The 15,478-nt window shown below is 41.3% G+C and overlaps 1 protein-coding gene across 5 annotated transcripts in view; it reads left to right on the forward strand.

The window, feature by feature from the left end:
• SPAG1 (sperm associated antigen 1) overlaps positions 1-15,478 on the forward strand; it is an 82,380-nt gene that overhangs the window by 38,757 nt on the left and 28,145 nt on the right. For all 5 annotated transcript variants that reach the window (XM_040494116.1, XM_040494115.1, XM_040494114.1 and 2 more), the window contains 4 exons: positions 3,637-4,011; positions 4,335-4,434; positions 9,753-9,905; positions 14,230-14,396. In XM_040494116.1, coding sequence (XP_040350050.1) covers positions 3,637-4,011; positions 4,335-4,434; positions 9,753-9,905; positions 14,230-14,396 — 795 coding nt within the window. The remainder of the gene's footprint in view (positions 1-3,636; positions 4,012-4,334; positions 4,435-9,752; positions 9,906-14,229; positions 14,397-15,478) is intronic.

A 15,478-nucleotide genomic window follows, 5' to 3' on the forward strand; every position in this document is an offset into this window, starting at 1 on the left:
GCCTTTGATGTCATATATAAAAATCCTTTGCCAAATCCAAGGTCATATAGATTTACCTTTATGTTCTCTTCTAAGAATTTTATGGTTTTAGCTCTTATATTTAGATTACTAACTTATTTTGATTGATTGATGTAGGAAGGGGTCCAACTTAGCTTTTTTTTTTCCCCCTCAGCATGTGGAAATGCATTGTCTGAACACCATTTGTCAGATTATTCTTTCCCCATTGAATGGACTTGGACACTCTTGTCAAAAATCAATTGGCCATAGAATGGGTTTGCAGACTCTCAGTTCTATTCTGTTGGTCTAGATGTCTATCCTTATGTCAGTACCACACTGTTTTGATTACTGGAACTTTTAGTAAGTTTTGAAATCAGAAGTGTAAGTCCTTTGATTTTGTTCTTTTTCAAGATTGTTTTGATTATCCTGGACTCCTGTAAATTCCATATGAATTTGAGGATCAGCTTTTCCATTTCTGCAAAAAAGCCTGTAAGAATTTGTTAGGAATTATGCCAGATCTGTAGATAACTTTGGGTACCTTAAAATTAAGTCATCCTATCGGTAATGAAGAGATGCCTTTCCATTTGTTGGTTTTCTTCCAGCAATGATTTGTAGTTTTCAGCGTACAAGTCTTTCACCTCCTTGGTTAAATGTATTCCTAAATTTTATTCGTATGACGCTATTGTAAACGGGACTTGTTGTAATTGTCAGATTGTTCATTGCTAGTATATCTTATACCCTGAAATTGCTGAATTTGCTTTTTAGTATGTGTGTGTGTGTGTGTGCGTGTGTGTGTTATACACACACACATATATATAAACACACACATACAAACACATATGCATAATATAAAATATATATAATATATAACAATTATGTCATCTGTTAATAAATGGTTTTACTTTTTCCCTTCCAATATGGATGCTTATTTTATTTTATTTTTTAATTTATTTTATTTTTTTCTTGCCTAATTGATCAGGCTACAATTTCCAGTATAATGTTGAGTAGCTGCAGTGAAAATAGTATCCTTGTCTTGTTCCTGATCTTCAGGGGAAAACTTTTAGGACTCTACCATTGAATATGATGTTGACTGAGTTTTTCATAATTGTACTTTATCAGATTGAGAAATTTCATTTCTGTTCCTAGTTTTCTGAGTGGTTTTCTTTTTTTTTTTTTTTTTAAGTCATGAGAAGGTGTTGGATTTTGTAAAATGCTTTTTGTTTTTACTTATTTTTATTTTTTTAAGTAGGCTTCACACCCAGCGTGTGGAGCCCAACACAGGGCTTGAACTCATGACCCTGAGATCAAGACCTGAGCTAAGAACAAGAGTCAGATGCTTAACCAACTGAGCTACCCAGGCGCCCCAGGTGTCCCGGTAAAACACTTTCTCTATGTCAGTTGTGGTCATGTGGTTTTTCCCCTTATTCTATTCATGTGTGGTGTGTATATTGATTTTGTACTGTTGAACTACTTCCTGAGAGAAATCCCACTTGGTCATGGTGTATAATCCTTGTATAGGCTGTTGGATTCGGTTTGCTATTTTTGTTGAGGAGTTTTGCATCTACCAACTACCCAAACTATTGAAGGCTACTGAAGTAAGTCCTTGTGGCTTTAGATCTAATGGTTCTCTATAGGCCTTATATAGTTGACACTGCTGGCCATCCATTCCTTTGATATTTGTTACTGTTGAGTCCTTTCTCCCTGAAATACTCTTTCTTGGTTTCTGAGGCAGTACTCCCTCCTGGGTTTTCTCTCATTTCTATATACTTCTCCATCCCATTGGAGGTTTTTCTTCTGATCATCCTTTAAGTATTAGTATTTTTTAAGAATCCTTCAGAAGATCTGAGTGACCTCATCCATACCCAAACTTCAGTGATCCTGTTTATATCAGCAACTCCCAAGCTAATTAGGACTTATCTGAAGAGTCAAGATAAGGGCACTCCTCTGAGCTACTTTTGGAGCCACCTCCTGAACAACTCCTCTGGAATGTTCCACAGTTCAGTACCGCCAGAACTCACAGGTCTTTCATGTTTGGGCCTCTGCTTACCTTTGTAGAGACTAACAAAGCTGTTCAAAGACATTTCAATCTTAAGGGAAGAGGTATGACTTTCAGTTCATTTCCCTGGAATCCCATAATCCAGTTATGCTGATTTCTAGCTCTTTTGCTCCAGGACATTCTTTAGCTTTTTCCTTGTGTCTTTGTTGCCCCATTTGTAAAGTGGGGATGATAATACTTGGTTTGAGGATTAATGATTATGTAAAGATATTGACCCGTATTAAGTTCCAAATAAACTACAGCTATTTAGTAATAGACAGACTTGAGGGGATAATGTACAAGGTAATAGAAAATAGTACTAAATTGTCTTGTTTCTGCTGACACTGATCTATGCTTTTATCTGGTTTTATGCTGGGAGGGGACTTGAGCAGCAGATACCAGATGACCAACACTGGAGCCTTGCTCTAATAATCTTACTGGGTCCAATCTCAGGATTTATTGCTATAACAAGATCTTTTTATTGTGTTCATAATGAAGCCAGTTTTGGTTATTACACTTGTATGTGTGTTTTTATACTCAGCGCTTGCCTTGAGGTGAGCATCCACTGATTTTCATTTAAATATTTGTGGTTTTCTTTTTCCTTTCGTTGTTTTTAACGTTTATTTTTGAGAGAGAGAGAGAGACTTTGAGCGGGCGCACACACAAGCTCAAGCAGGGGAGGGGGAGAGAAAGAGGATCCAAAGTGGGCTCTGAAATCTTTCAATTAAGATCAAAGGAATTTACGTTTGCATAAGCATTGTAATGGGAAATTTATTGTTTTTAAGGCTCCCTTTAAAAACTTGGTACCTATTTTGGGGCGCCTGGGTGGCGCAATCGGTTAAGCGTCCGACTTCAGCCAGGTCACGATCTCGCGCTCCGTGAGCTCGAGCCCCGCGTCAGGCTCTGGGCTGATGGCTCAGAGCCTGGAGCCTGTTTCCGATTCTGTGTCTCCCTCTCTCTCTGCCCCTCCCCCGTTCATGCTCTGTCTCTCTCTGTCCCAAAATAAAAAATAAAAAAAAAACAAAAAAAAAAGTTGAAAAAAAATTAAAAAAAAAAAACTTGGTACCTATTTTATATCACTTCTTTGCTAAATTCATTTTTAAATGATTTAATCACTTGGATTTTATTTCACTTTCGCATTATCTTTTTCTCCTAGTCCTTTAACGTAAGAAAATGGTACTCTGACGTTGGGTGCAATTAATTATTGTATTCAATGTTTAGTAACTTCACTCGTAAATTGTAAATGGGAGAAGGGTACACATATTTTCTATGTTGTAGCTCGCCACGTATGCTTTGACATAGGGAATGCCTTTGGACAGCGGTTCCGCCTCGAACCCGTCGGCGTTTAACGAGTTAACTACGGGGCGGCTTCCACGCACGGCGGGGAGGACCGGGCCAGGCGGTCAGCCCCGGAGCCGACCTGCCCCTGGAAGTGCCGGGAACCGCGCCTCCAAGCCCGCGGGGGCGGTGCCCGCCGGGCCTTTCCCGCGACCCGCCCCCTCGGGCGCTGCGCCGTGCGTCTGCGCAGACACCCCCGCGGCAGCCGCGGTAGGTAGTTTCTCCTGATGATGCAAACCCTCACTTCCCGCATCAACTTCCCACAGAGGGCGCGGAGCCGGCGGGAGCCAGGAGCGCCGCGGAGCCGTGCGCCATGGGCAACATCCAGAAGAAGCTGACCGGCAAGAGCGAGGGTGGCAAGCGGTCGGAGAGGGGCGCGCCGCGGCGGGGTCGGTCGCCAGGGGCCGGCGCGGACAAGCGGGGCCGACCGCGTGCTTCGGCGGCGGCGGCGGAGGGCGGCGCCAGCCGGCACCCTGGTGGCGGGCGGGGCGCGGGAGACCCCACCGCCGCGCCCCCTTCCCCCCCCGCCCCTCTCGGCCCCGCCGGCCTGAAGAGCCAGGGCAACGAGCTGTTCAGAAGCGGGCAGTTCCCCGAGGCGACCCTCAAGTACTCGGCGGCGATCGCGCAGCTGGAGCCTGCAGGTAGGCGAGCAGCTCCCGCGCCTCCCCTAGGGCTGCGGCTCACGGGACCTGCCGGGCCGCCGCCCGGTGACAGGCGCTCGCGTGCGTGCGTTCCTTCATGCGGAACAGACCCAGGGCGGGGTGGCACCGACCTGGGCGGGCAGCACCGTGGAATGCGTAGTGTGTGCGCGGGCAGGCCACTGCGGGCACGGGCAGCTCCCGGGGCGCCGCATTATGGGCGGCCTGCAGGACTGCAGTGTCCCTGGAGACCTCAGTCGTCTTGTGCTGGTGAACTGTGACTGCGCTAATGGATTTTAACCGTGTTTAATTAAATGTGATTTTAGGAAGTGGAAGCGCAGATGATCTAAGTATCTTATATTCAAATAGAGCAGCGTGTTACCTAAAAGAAGGAAACTGCAGCGGCTGCATTCAAGATTGTACCAGGTAAACTGCCCATTTTCAGGTTTCTCAAGAGAGTTTTACCATTCCAGCATGATGAATGCAGCATTTAATTGCTTACTAAATTTTTGTATGAGTCTGATTTCTTAAGACACTTTTTTAAGACATGTTAATTGAATTATACGTGAAGTCATAAATTCTTCTCTTTCACAAACTTCTAACTGATGACAGTTAACAGAAGACTGCAAACTTTTTTCATTTCTACAGCCACCACCTTAATTCACGCTCTTTTCATATCCTAGACTACTGGACAAGCCTTCCATCTAACCTCTTTGCTGCCTCCAATCCACTGTAGTGTCAGAACAACTTTTCCTGAAGCATTATTTTGTGTTTCAAATAGGCATTCAGTGGCTCAGTATGGTGTTCCAGATAATTATAGGCTCCCTTTTTACCACGTTGCCCCCTGAACAAGCTTTCTGCTCTCATTTGGTCCACTGTCTGTAATGCCCTCTGCACATCTTTGCTTCTGAAATCCCTGCTCAACTAACCCCTCCCTCTTCTTTGCCTTCCTGGTCACTTGAATGGCTATAACCCTTGCACTGTCACTCTCACACCTGTGGGTACTTGTGTCATCCACTACACTGAATATGAGCTCTGTGAGGACCAGAACCATATTTTACATACAGCTTTGCATCCTTCAAGCACTGTGGTCACCCATGTTACTCAACAAGTTACATACTGAAATTGGTGAATATATTTACATGAATAAAAAGTACTGTTTTCTTCTACTATCAAGGAATAAACCTGCTTCAGGAGCCCTTTGGAAAGAAGCTACTATTAAGTATCTAGCAAATAAATTGTATGTCCTGGTTTGATGTTCACAGTCCTGGTTTACTCTTGTGTGGTAAAATTATTACTGTCACCCTTTTTCACTCTCAAAAGTCCTAGTTTGAACAATAATTTATGTGGATAACCTTCCAAGAAGATGAACAGTTTAGGGGCGCCTGGGTGGCTCAGTCAGTTAGGCGGCCGACTTCGGCTCAGGTCACGATCTCGCGGTCCGTGAGTTCGAGCCCCTCGTGGGGCTCTGTGCTGACAGCTCAGAGCCCGGAGCCTGTTTCAGATTCTGTGTCTCCCTCTCTCTCTCTGCCCCTCCCCCGTTCATGCTCTGTCTCTCTCTGTCTCAAAGATAAATAAATGTTAAAAAAAAAAAAAAAGATGAACAGTTAATTATTTTTCATTGATAGTATCAGTATATTGATATGGGTAAAAACTTATAATATCTGTGCCTGAATTTTTTAAAAAAAGTGTTGAGGGGCTTGGATTTCTTTTTCCCAATTTTATGTATTTAAAAGTAAATACTGTATATGTTCACTTGGGCCTGACTATAGACCCCATCCACTGTTGTGCTAGCTCACACTGATTAATTGTTGTATTTTTAGAATTTTGTGAGCTGGTTGAAGTCAAATTGGTAGCTTGAAATCTACCAATTTGTTTGGCATACTAATACTGTGAAAATTGGCAAATCCCACAAATCTGGGGTTTCCTCCCTAGGAGGAGAGCCGGTTGTTCAACATTCACCACTGCCCATAACTAACCAACAAGACCATGTGAATTTGTGGAATATCAAGCACATTGTGATTTGCAGTTATGAACCTTGTAGCTCAAGTGTCTGTTGCTAATACCTTTCAGACTGGTCTTAGGTCTTCCTGCAGTAAGCAAGTTCAGGACTTTAATTAAAACTTGAGACGCCTAGGGGTGCCTGGGTGACTCAGTTAGTTAAGTGTCTGACTTTTGGCTCAGGTCATGATCTCATGGTTCGAACATCAAGTCCTGAGTTGGGCTCTGCACTGACAGCACGGAGCCTGCTTGGGCTTCTGTCCCCCTCCTCCCCAACTGACGCTGTGTGTGTGTCTTTGTCTCTCAAAAACTAAACTGTAAAAAAACAAAAACTTGAGACCCCTATAGTTAGGGCCACTGCAAAACACATGGACTCACTTTATCCTTAAGTGAGATGGTTTAAGGTGGCAGACATAAAATTTGTTGTGTTTCAGTGTCGATCTGGGAGGAAGTCAATGATGGGATTCCAGCCATGGTGTCTAGGGAGGCTAGAATGGAGGTTTGTCTTGAAGAAGAGCAGGAGATGGCCTTCTGGGGAGGGAAGTGGCAGTGGTTTATTTAAGATGTCCTTAGATAAGAGCTGTGTTGTAGGCCAAGGAATCCTGCTCTGCTGGTCAGTGCTGACCTCCGTAGAGGCCAACCTATTTCGGTGTTTTCTTGATACCTGGTTTATGAGTCCCAACATAAGGGGTATGAGATAATTTTACTCCAGAGCGGTGAGTCTCAAACTCGCTTTAATGCCAGAGAAACCATGATTGGCTTTTGCGAACATGTTGAAATCAATGTATTTAAATCTGTGTGAACTAGGAATCATTTAGTAGCAGAAATAGGACTGTATTTTCTTTTCATCTCAAGAAGATTGCATACATTTTAATGGAAGCCTATTTAGTTTTTCACTTAATTGTCTGCTCTTTGGAGAGTTGTTTTTTCTGCCATGAGCCCTTATTACAAGGCAAGTGGTAGCTGTAGTCAAACATTGAAAAAGAAAAACTCACGGGAGCAAACTTTAAAATAAGGAGCGGAGGGGATCCTATGAATTAGCTTTCGTAGATTGACCTATAATCTATACCTTTGTATGCATTTTGGGAAGAAAATGTTTGATTTTATGTGTCTGAATTCCTGGGGCCTGTTCTGAAGCACTTGCTCTAAGGTTTGTCCCGGGGTGTGCTGGGAGAATCACTACTGGGAGTGTAAGGGGTATTGGGAGAGCTCAGGGAGCTCTGGGCCCTGCCCGTCTCCTGGCCACAGTATCTCCATGTTTCTTTTAGACTTCCAGGTGAGCCAGGAAACAAGGTTATGATGCCTAAGCTGAAGTTTAAAACCATTATCCTAGAAATTACCTTTGTCGTCTGTTCTCAGGATTCTTTATCACCTAAAAAAAAGTCTTCACTTTTCCCATCTGCCAGAGAACTTTTTTGGGTTCTCTAAACTATACCAAAATATCTTTCAGTGACTTTCCATCAAGGGTATTTTGACAGGCTCAATAAAAATGAATGTTGCCTGATAATTCTTCGCTTTTGCTCCTCTGCTGCTCTCTGCCAAGCTTCAAATTAGAAGACTCTGTAGGGCCTTAAAAGTGTTAATTTGAATAGTTACGTTTTTGTAAGCTCTGGTTTAAAAATTCTCTGTGTTTTTATGAATGAATGCCTTTTTTTTTTTTCTTAGCAGAATTTCCATTTATAAGCTCGTATTCATTTTCAGGCTTGTGGTTAAAGAGAAAAAACCTTGCATTTACTAGGCTGGGAGTGCTAAAAATTAAATGCATCATCTCATGCAGTGTTACATTCCACGCCTACCTCAAATCCATCTTGAGTGGCTAAATAGCACCTTGGGCATTGGAAGTCTGTGGTGAAATGGGGTAGTTGTGGGGAAATGAGGTAGTTGTGTAAGTATTACACGTATTTACAATCCCTCTTCATGCCATTAATATCCCCGAAGCGTGAAACTAAGCTAGATTTAAGGCAGTGGTACTAGTGATAGATCCTGATGCTCAGAGATCTGTTTTCTAGTGTTTAAAAGCTTTTACTTGATCTTAATTTCTAAAATAACTTTTGGAGTGGCTCAGTCGGTTAAGCATCCGACTCAAGTCATGATCTCACGGTTTGTGAGTTCGAGCCCTGCGTTGGGCTCTGTGTAGATACCTCAGAGCCTGGAGCTTGCTTCAGATACCGTGGCTCCCTCTCTGCCCCCTCTCCCTATTGTGCTCTCTCAAAAATAAATAAATGTTAGAAGAAATTTTTTTAAGTTAAATAAAATAAAGTAACTTTTACTGTTTACAAAAGTAATATGTATGTGTTATAGAAAAAAATTTTAAAACCCAGTACAGTACGAAGGAGATCATTAAAATAACCCATAATCCTAACCCCTGGGTGGAACAAAATGTGTTATTTTTTAAAGAACTGAAGCTAATTAATGACAGCCTCTATGGTACACAGCCCGGGAGTGCACTGCAGTTGAGTATGACGTGGAGAATTGTGAAGGAGTCCCAGTGGCAGATGACTCCAGTGAAGTTCCTTTATTTATAGTGTTGTTGCACTGTTTTGTGGTAGAAAGAGCATTGGTTCAATCAGGTGTTTGCTGAAGTGCTTCCTCTGGCCCAGGCATTGATCTCCACACTGGGAATATAGTGGTGCTTAGGACAGGCAGTGTCCTTGCTTTCCTGAAGCTTAAATTCAAAAGAACTGACATGTGGGCAGATGGCCCCATGTCTCTCCATCCCCTCACCTGCAGAATGAACGTGGGACTGTTTACCCTGCCGGCTTGTGAGAATGTCTACAGTGACCAGCACACAGTAGATGTCCTGTCAGAGCTTGCTCTTTGCCAGGTCACTGTAGACAGGAATAGACAGTAGATCCCCAAGACTGCTGGAGGAAAAGTAAAGCAGCCCTCACTCGTGCTTTCCCTGCAGCTGATCTATAATAAGCTGCATGGAACAGAAGAGTTAACCAGAAGAGCAGACCTGCCGTCCCCAGTGTGGACAGTCTGGTGCAGCAGATGCTCACTCATGGGTTATATAGAAAGTGGGCTCTTCCGAGGATCTGTGCACACCATACTTTACAATTTTAGTTAAGTTTGTTAAAACTAAGTATGATAGTTTTCATTCATAAATTCAATCTTTTGATTGTATGTTCTAGTGATGTTAGAAATACTTCGTAGCCTAAAAAGTGCAAGATGAAAATTCATCATTTATAAGGAATTCTCATATACTTCCTTGATTCCCTCCAGTTTATTTTTTAAGCCCTTTGGCAGCAAGTAAATCATAATAAACTGTATGAAGTTCAGAGAGCTGATTTTCAAAATGTATTGCAAGCTTCTGTGGTTCTGTGCTAAGGTGCCTTGTTAAACACATAGGTGTAGATAAAAATTTTCCTTTTAATCCATCAGTAAGTAACAATCTTTTGAAAGCCTACTTTGTACCTGGTGCCACGGTGGGCTCTGTTAGGGCACAGGAGAGGGGAGGGGCATTGGAGGGGGTGAGACACATTGCCTGCTGCCAGGGAGCTCAGGCTCAGTGGGGGAAAGAGTAAATGCCAGAGTGCTTTGGAACTGTTTGAAATGAGGTATGCAAGTTTGATTGCTCTTCTACTCTGAGTTTGCCTTTCTAGTATGTTCCTAGGTCCCCAATATGGACTGGCAGATACGTAAAAATATTTCTGAGAGTCTGGTACCGTAGTGTACGTTCAGTTAGTATAAGTTAAAAAGTAATTTTCAGAACAAGTGACATGTAATATTTTTGTCTTTAGGGCTCTGGAACTTCATCCATTCTCCATCAAACCTCTTCTTCGACGAGCAATGGCCTATGAAACTTTAGAGCAGTATCAGAAAGCTTATGTGGATTATAAAACGGTGTTGCAAATGGACTGCACAATCCAGCTAGCGAATGACAGTATTAACAGGTAACCTAACCCGAAGCAGTGCCTGAGGTCTAGTTGTTTTACAATGGAGCTACATTTTTCTCTTCCCCACCTGCAAGAACTACCAAAGTGTAGACTGTTCTATTATTTACTTTGCATGAATAATCGCCTTCTCTCACTCCCATCAAAACCAAACAGTTCTTTCTCTATAACTTAATTTCTAACTGTCCTGCAGTACATTTTGAGTTGTCCTCTGACACCTTTGTATTTGTTTCCTGGTCCATTTATTACTGTTCAGTAATTATGGTTTTTTTTAACTTAGGGTACAGATCTTTGCTGTTCTGAGCGCACAGCATTTAATTTCAGTATTTATAAATATCTGTGGAGTTAGGAAGTGTTTTCAGTGATGTTGTAAATCAGTACTAATTATAGGACAGGATCCAAAAATGTAGTGAAAACTGCCATGTTGAATCTTCTTCTCCTACAGGGTTTGCACATGCTCATTGGCACCACATCTGTAAGTGGAAACATATCTGTTGTTTCTCCTCAGGAGAATGGATGTCTTCATGAGCCTGCTAGATATTTGTGTTATATGCCCTTTAGACACTCATCTAGGATGAGTATTAACTTACAATGGTGAAATAGCAAAGAATTTGGATCTAATTTATATTATGACCTATTTACCCCCTGAGTGAGCATGGGAAGGTAAGAATTTCCAGACTTCAAATGGCTTTCAGGTGAAATTTGAAAATTACTAGTTGGGCAATATTTCTAATTATGTATAATATTTTCTGATTCCATTTGTCCAAAGTATAATCATGTGCGTTATGCTGTGCCCCGTGTTGGTCTAGTGTACCATGTCCCCCACCCCCCCACCACCTAAAGAGACAAAATGGGGAAAAATAATATAGTCTCTGTATTTAAGCAAACCAGAATATAGTTAGATGAAAAAAACACAAGACAGGTTATCTCCAACTGTGAAAAATGGTTAGGAAGGTGGGGGTTAACAGGCCAGGCCACCTTTGTGTAGACTTCAGTTGTTGGAGAGAGAGTGCCTGAGGTGGTCTTTGAAGAGCACTGATGGGACATGAGGAGACCTTGAGCAAAATTTTAGGAAATGAGAGTGGCATGTTTTGGATTAATTCATTTTATAAAATCATGCCTTACCTTCCTACATTATTTCACCACACTTTGGAGAAAACTGTTGGAAAGATCTGTATGTAGAGCCAATGGCCATCTCCTGGAACGTTCACTCTCTGGTCACGTGGAACCTGTCTAAAAGGGATATATACTGTTTATTGGATCTAGAGTGGGGCTAGCTGGAACCTTGGGCATTCACAGACTCTTTGATCTTGATCTTGTAAAATCAGGCAGCATCACGTGGGAGCTCTCCAGCCATTTGCCCTGTGGCACAGCTGCCTTGCCAAAGTGTCATCTACTGCCACATATATGCTTGAAGGTACTTTTCTTCTTTTTTGTCTAGTTAATTCCTTCCTGTCTATCAGGAGAGGGTCTGCTTCCTCTAGGAAATGACTTTCACAGATACACCCACCTCCTGCCTCACCATACATGTATTTCAGGCTCTCTTCCCAGTGACCCCAGAACACTGTGCCTTTTATTACACAGCTTCCATATTATTTGTAAATTCTCTGTCCCTCTCTTTTTGTAAAATTATTTTTCTCTCATTCTCCTGGAAGTTCTGTGAGGTCAGGAATTGTGTTTTATCCATCTCTGTAGTTGAAGTACCTCATACAGTAAATATCCTCAGTAAAATGTGTTGAATGAAGTCATTCCCTAACAGCGTAATTCACTCCTGTGCTCTGCTTTGAATTTGCCCGTCCTCCTTTGTCTGGTCATATCCAAGGTAGTTGGGGAAAGTAGAATCCTCTCACGGTTAGAGGTTCTTGTGAAACAAAGTTGGGAAGGCCCCTGAAGTAGCTGACAGAGAGGAAAGGCCTGTTGAAAGGTATTTTAGGAAATAACAGTTCACAGTGATAGGCTGGAAGGTCTGAAGGGAGAAATCTATATCTGACAGGCTGTAATTACATTTCTGAACCTGCTGCACTATATAGTTTTTAAAAGTGAAGTACAATTCACAGAAGGGAAAACTATTTTAAAATATACGATTGAGTGGCCTTTTAGCACATTCACATGTTGTATAACCACCACCTCGCTCTAGTTCCAAAACATTTATCGTCCCAAAAGGAAATTCTGTTCCCATTAAGCAATCACTCATTTTCCCTTATCCCAGTCCCTGGAAACCACTAATCTGCTTTCTGTCTATGGACTTCCCTATTCTGGGTAGTCCCTATAAGTGGAGTCCTAGAGGAGGTGCCTTTTGTGTTTGGCTTCTTTCACCTACACAGTGTTCTCAGGGTTCATTCTTGTTGCGGTATATGTGAGTGCTTCATTTCTTCTTATAGCTGAATAATCCATCAAATGGATATATATCATTTTGTTCATTCATTCATCAGATGGTGGACATTTGGGTTGTTTGCATCTTTGAGCTGTTGTGAACGGCCTGCTTTGAACATTTTGTGCATAGGGTTTTGTTTATATACCTGTTTTTGGTTCCTCTTGGTGTATACTCAGGAGTGGAATTGCTGGGTCATATGGGAATTCTATGTTTAAACTTTTTGAGGATTGTGTTATACTTTTTATATGTCCTCATGAAGATCCTTTTACATAGATTGACTTGTAAGTTTTTTTTAATTGGTTCTTACTGATGTTTTATAAGAAGGTGAGGAGGCTTTTTTTTGCTGTATTTCTTCTATAAAATATCAATTTTTAAAATTTCACTGTTCCTTTTCGTGAATCCCATATTTATGCTTTTCCATGTGAGCAACAACAGCTTTTTTTTTTTTTTTTTTTTCCAGTTTAAACATCTGTGCTTATTTTGTTTCTGTCTTCCATTAACCATATTCCTCTCTTCCTCTCCAGGAATCTTATATGTTAAATTTCCCTGCATATACTTATTTACTCCCTGGCAACACATCATCTCTTTTCAGCTGCTTCTTCCTTCCTCTCTGCTGGTAATACAAGTTTTGCTTGAAAATTCTTTTTTCTAAAGCTTTTCTTTTTTTTTTCTGCATTTGTGGGTGGTTTTACATTATTTTTCAAAAAAAATTTTTTTTTTCACTAAAATATGTGAGAGTTGGTTAGCATAACCAATTTCAGCATAACTGAAATTTCCGTTTAAAAAACTGGGGAAAAAGTATGTGCATTGTATTTGTGTCTAGATAAATAAAAACTATTCGCACAAAAAGTACTATTGAGTTAACTAACTTGAATGCATTCTCCTAATTACCAGTAAACCTTCTCAGTCTTGGGGCACACCTTTTTTTTTTTTTAATTTTTTAAAAATGTTTGTTTATCTTTGAAAAAGAGAGGGAGAGAGACAGTGTGAGCTGGGGAGGGTCAGAGAGAGACACACACACACACAGAATCTAAAGCAGGCTCCAGGCTCTTAGGTGTCAGCACAGAGCCCGATGCGGGGCTTGAACTCACGAACTGTGAGATCATGACCTGAACTAAAGTCGGATGCCCAGCCAACTGAGCCACCCAGGTGCCCCGGGGCACACCTTTTTGAAACCAGTTTCATTTCAAATACATGATTCAATTTTGTTTTAAATCTAAATATATTTTGTGTGTTTAAAATGATGACACAGCGATAATCGGAGATGTTAATCTGAACCTTTTGATGGTCATGAGTAAATGTCAGTAATACAAGGGCCCTTGTATTAGACTCCAGTATCTTGTCCCTTCATCATTATGTGTTTGAAAACGTAGTTAATGGATAATTTTAGAGGCAAAAAAAAAAAATACAAGGTAAGAGTATCTTAGCAATATGGAAATGTTTTAAGCAAAAACAGCATTCCACATTACAGCTTGTCCTCATCACTTTCGGCAGCTAGTCTTGAACACCTGTCTTTGGTGTATGGTTTGGGCATAGAAATTCTGAAGTGCTTTTGGTTATTCTCCAGAGTAATACATTATCAATTTAACAATTACATTAAATGTTATGCAAGATGTTTCTTTTAGGCCTTCTAAATTTTGCTTTTATTTTTCACTTTTTCAAAAAAAATACAGTTTAATTGCATATACATTAAAAATATTTTTTGAACCAGTTAGAAAGGCCTTCACTTTTTTCTTCTACAAAAAGGATCTAAAGTTAACATAGTTTTTGGCAACTTTTAAAAGTCCTTGTAAAGACCATTTAAAGGTCTGTGGACAGCAGACAGCTTAAGACTGTTTTCTGCAGGGAAGTACACAAATGCAATGTTTGTAAATCTTACTCTTGATTTGAGCTTCATGGATATAAAAAACAAATGGCATGATTAATCAAGAAAATTCATTTTCTTTTTAGGATAACAAGAATTTTAATGAATCTGGATGGACCAAGCTGGCGGGAGAAGCTGTCACCCATTCCTGCTGTGCCCACTTCCACGCATTTACGAGCTTGGCAGCCTGCCACAGAGACACCCCCAGACCAAGTGGGAGACTCCTGTAGCCATTCCCAGCCTGGCATCACAGGTAGGGGAGGCCTACAATCCTTTTTGTGCGGGTTGTCTTGAGCTGTGTGTATATCTTCTCGGTAAAGCAGAAGGAGAAGGACATGAACTCAGGCATCAGACCCAGGTTTAAGTTAAGACCCTGTTCTCCCCCTAACTAGTCTTAAGTTGTTTCATGCATCCAGTGTCCTAGTGTGTATGAAAGGAGGAAATGTAACTATCTCATGGAGTTCTTGGGAATAAATGGAGATGTGCATACAAAATAATAAAGGTTAAGTTAGCATAATTATTAATAAGAAAAAGAAATAGCATTAGTTTACTACTATGCCTATATGTGGCAGGGCTAAAATAATAAGATTGGTGTGTTTGAAATAATAAAGTAAAATCCTACAATGTAAATATCTAGCAGGTATTTTCTTCTGCCTTATATCATAGTTGTTAACATATCTGCATTCCCTTAGTACCTACCTCATCACGTTGCACAGTGTTTAATAAGTGTCGACTTCACTCTTGCTTTCTGCGTAAAGCCATTGAGGCCCCATTTCTCCTGCCTGCTTAGGAACTCTGTATATCTCCTTGAGCCTCATCTTGTAGACACCCTGAGATTCCTGAGTCATGATGTTCCAGTGGCTTCTCTTAGACCCTCACCCTCTTCATTGACTAGAAAGAAGATGCAGGGAACATCTGCTGAGGCTTTAAGATTATTTATTTATTGAAATGCTTATTTATTTATTTTGAGAGAGAGGGAGAAAGAGCGTGCGCACGTGTGCCAGCAGGGGAGGGGCAGAGAGAGAGGGAGAGAGAGAATCCCAAGCAGACTTGGGGTGAGATTGTGACCTGAGCCAAAATCAAGAGTTGGAAGCCTAACTGGCTGAGCCACCCAGGTGCCCCAGGGCTTTATGATTATTTAGCAGTCCTTGGAAAATCATGGGGCTCTCTGGTTTTCTAGAGTTTGCCATTAGAGCCTCGCACAAATCATTTGGTCAGTAAAGGGTAGCTGTTTGTTAACAGAGTGAATATACTAACTGTACCGTAGATATGGGATAGCTAATTATAAGCACAAGTATAATCAGCTCTTTCTGTTCATTTTTATGTGATTATTAG

Source organism: Herpailurus yagouaroundi, unplaced genomic scaffold (genome assembly GCF_014898765.1).
Source record: "Herpailurus yagouaroundi ecotype Mexico unplaced genomic scaffold, PumYag 186, whole genome shotgun sequence".
Taxonomy (NCBI): Eukaryota; Metazoa; Chordata; class Mammalia; order Carnivora; family Felidae; genus Herpailurus; species Herpailurus yagouaroundi.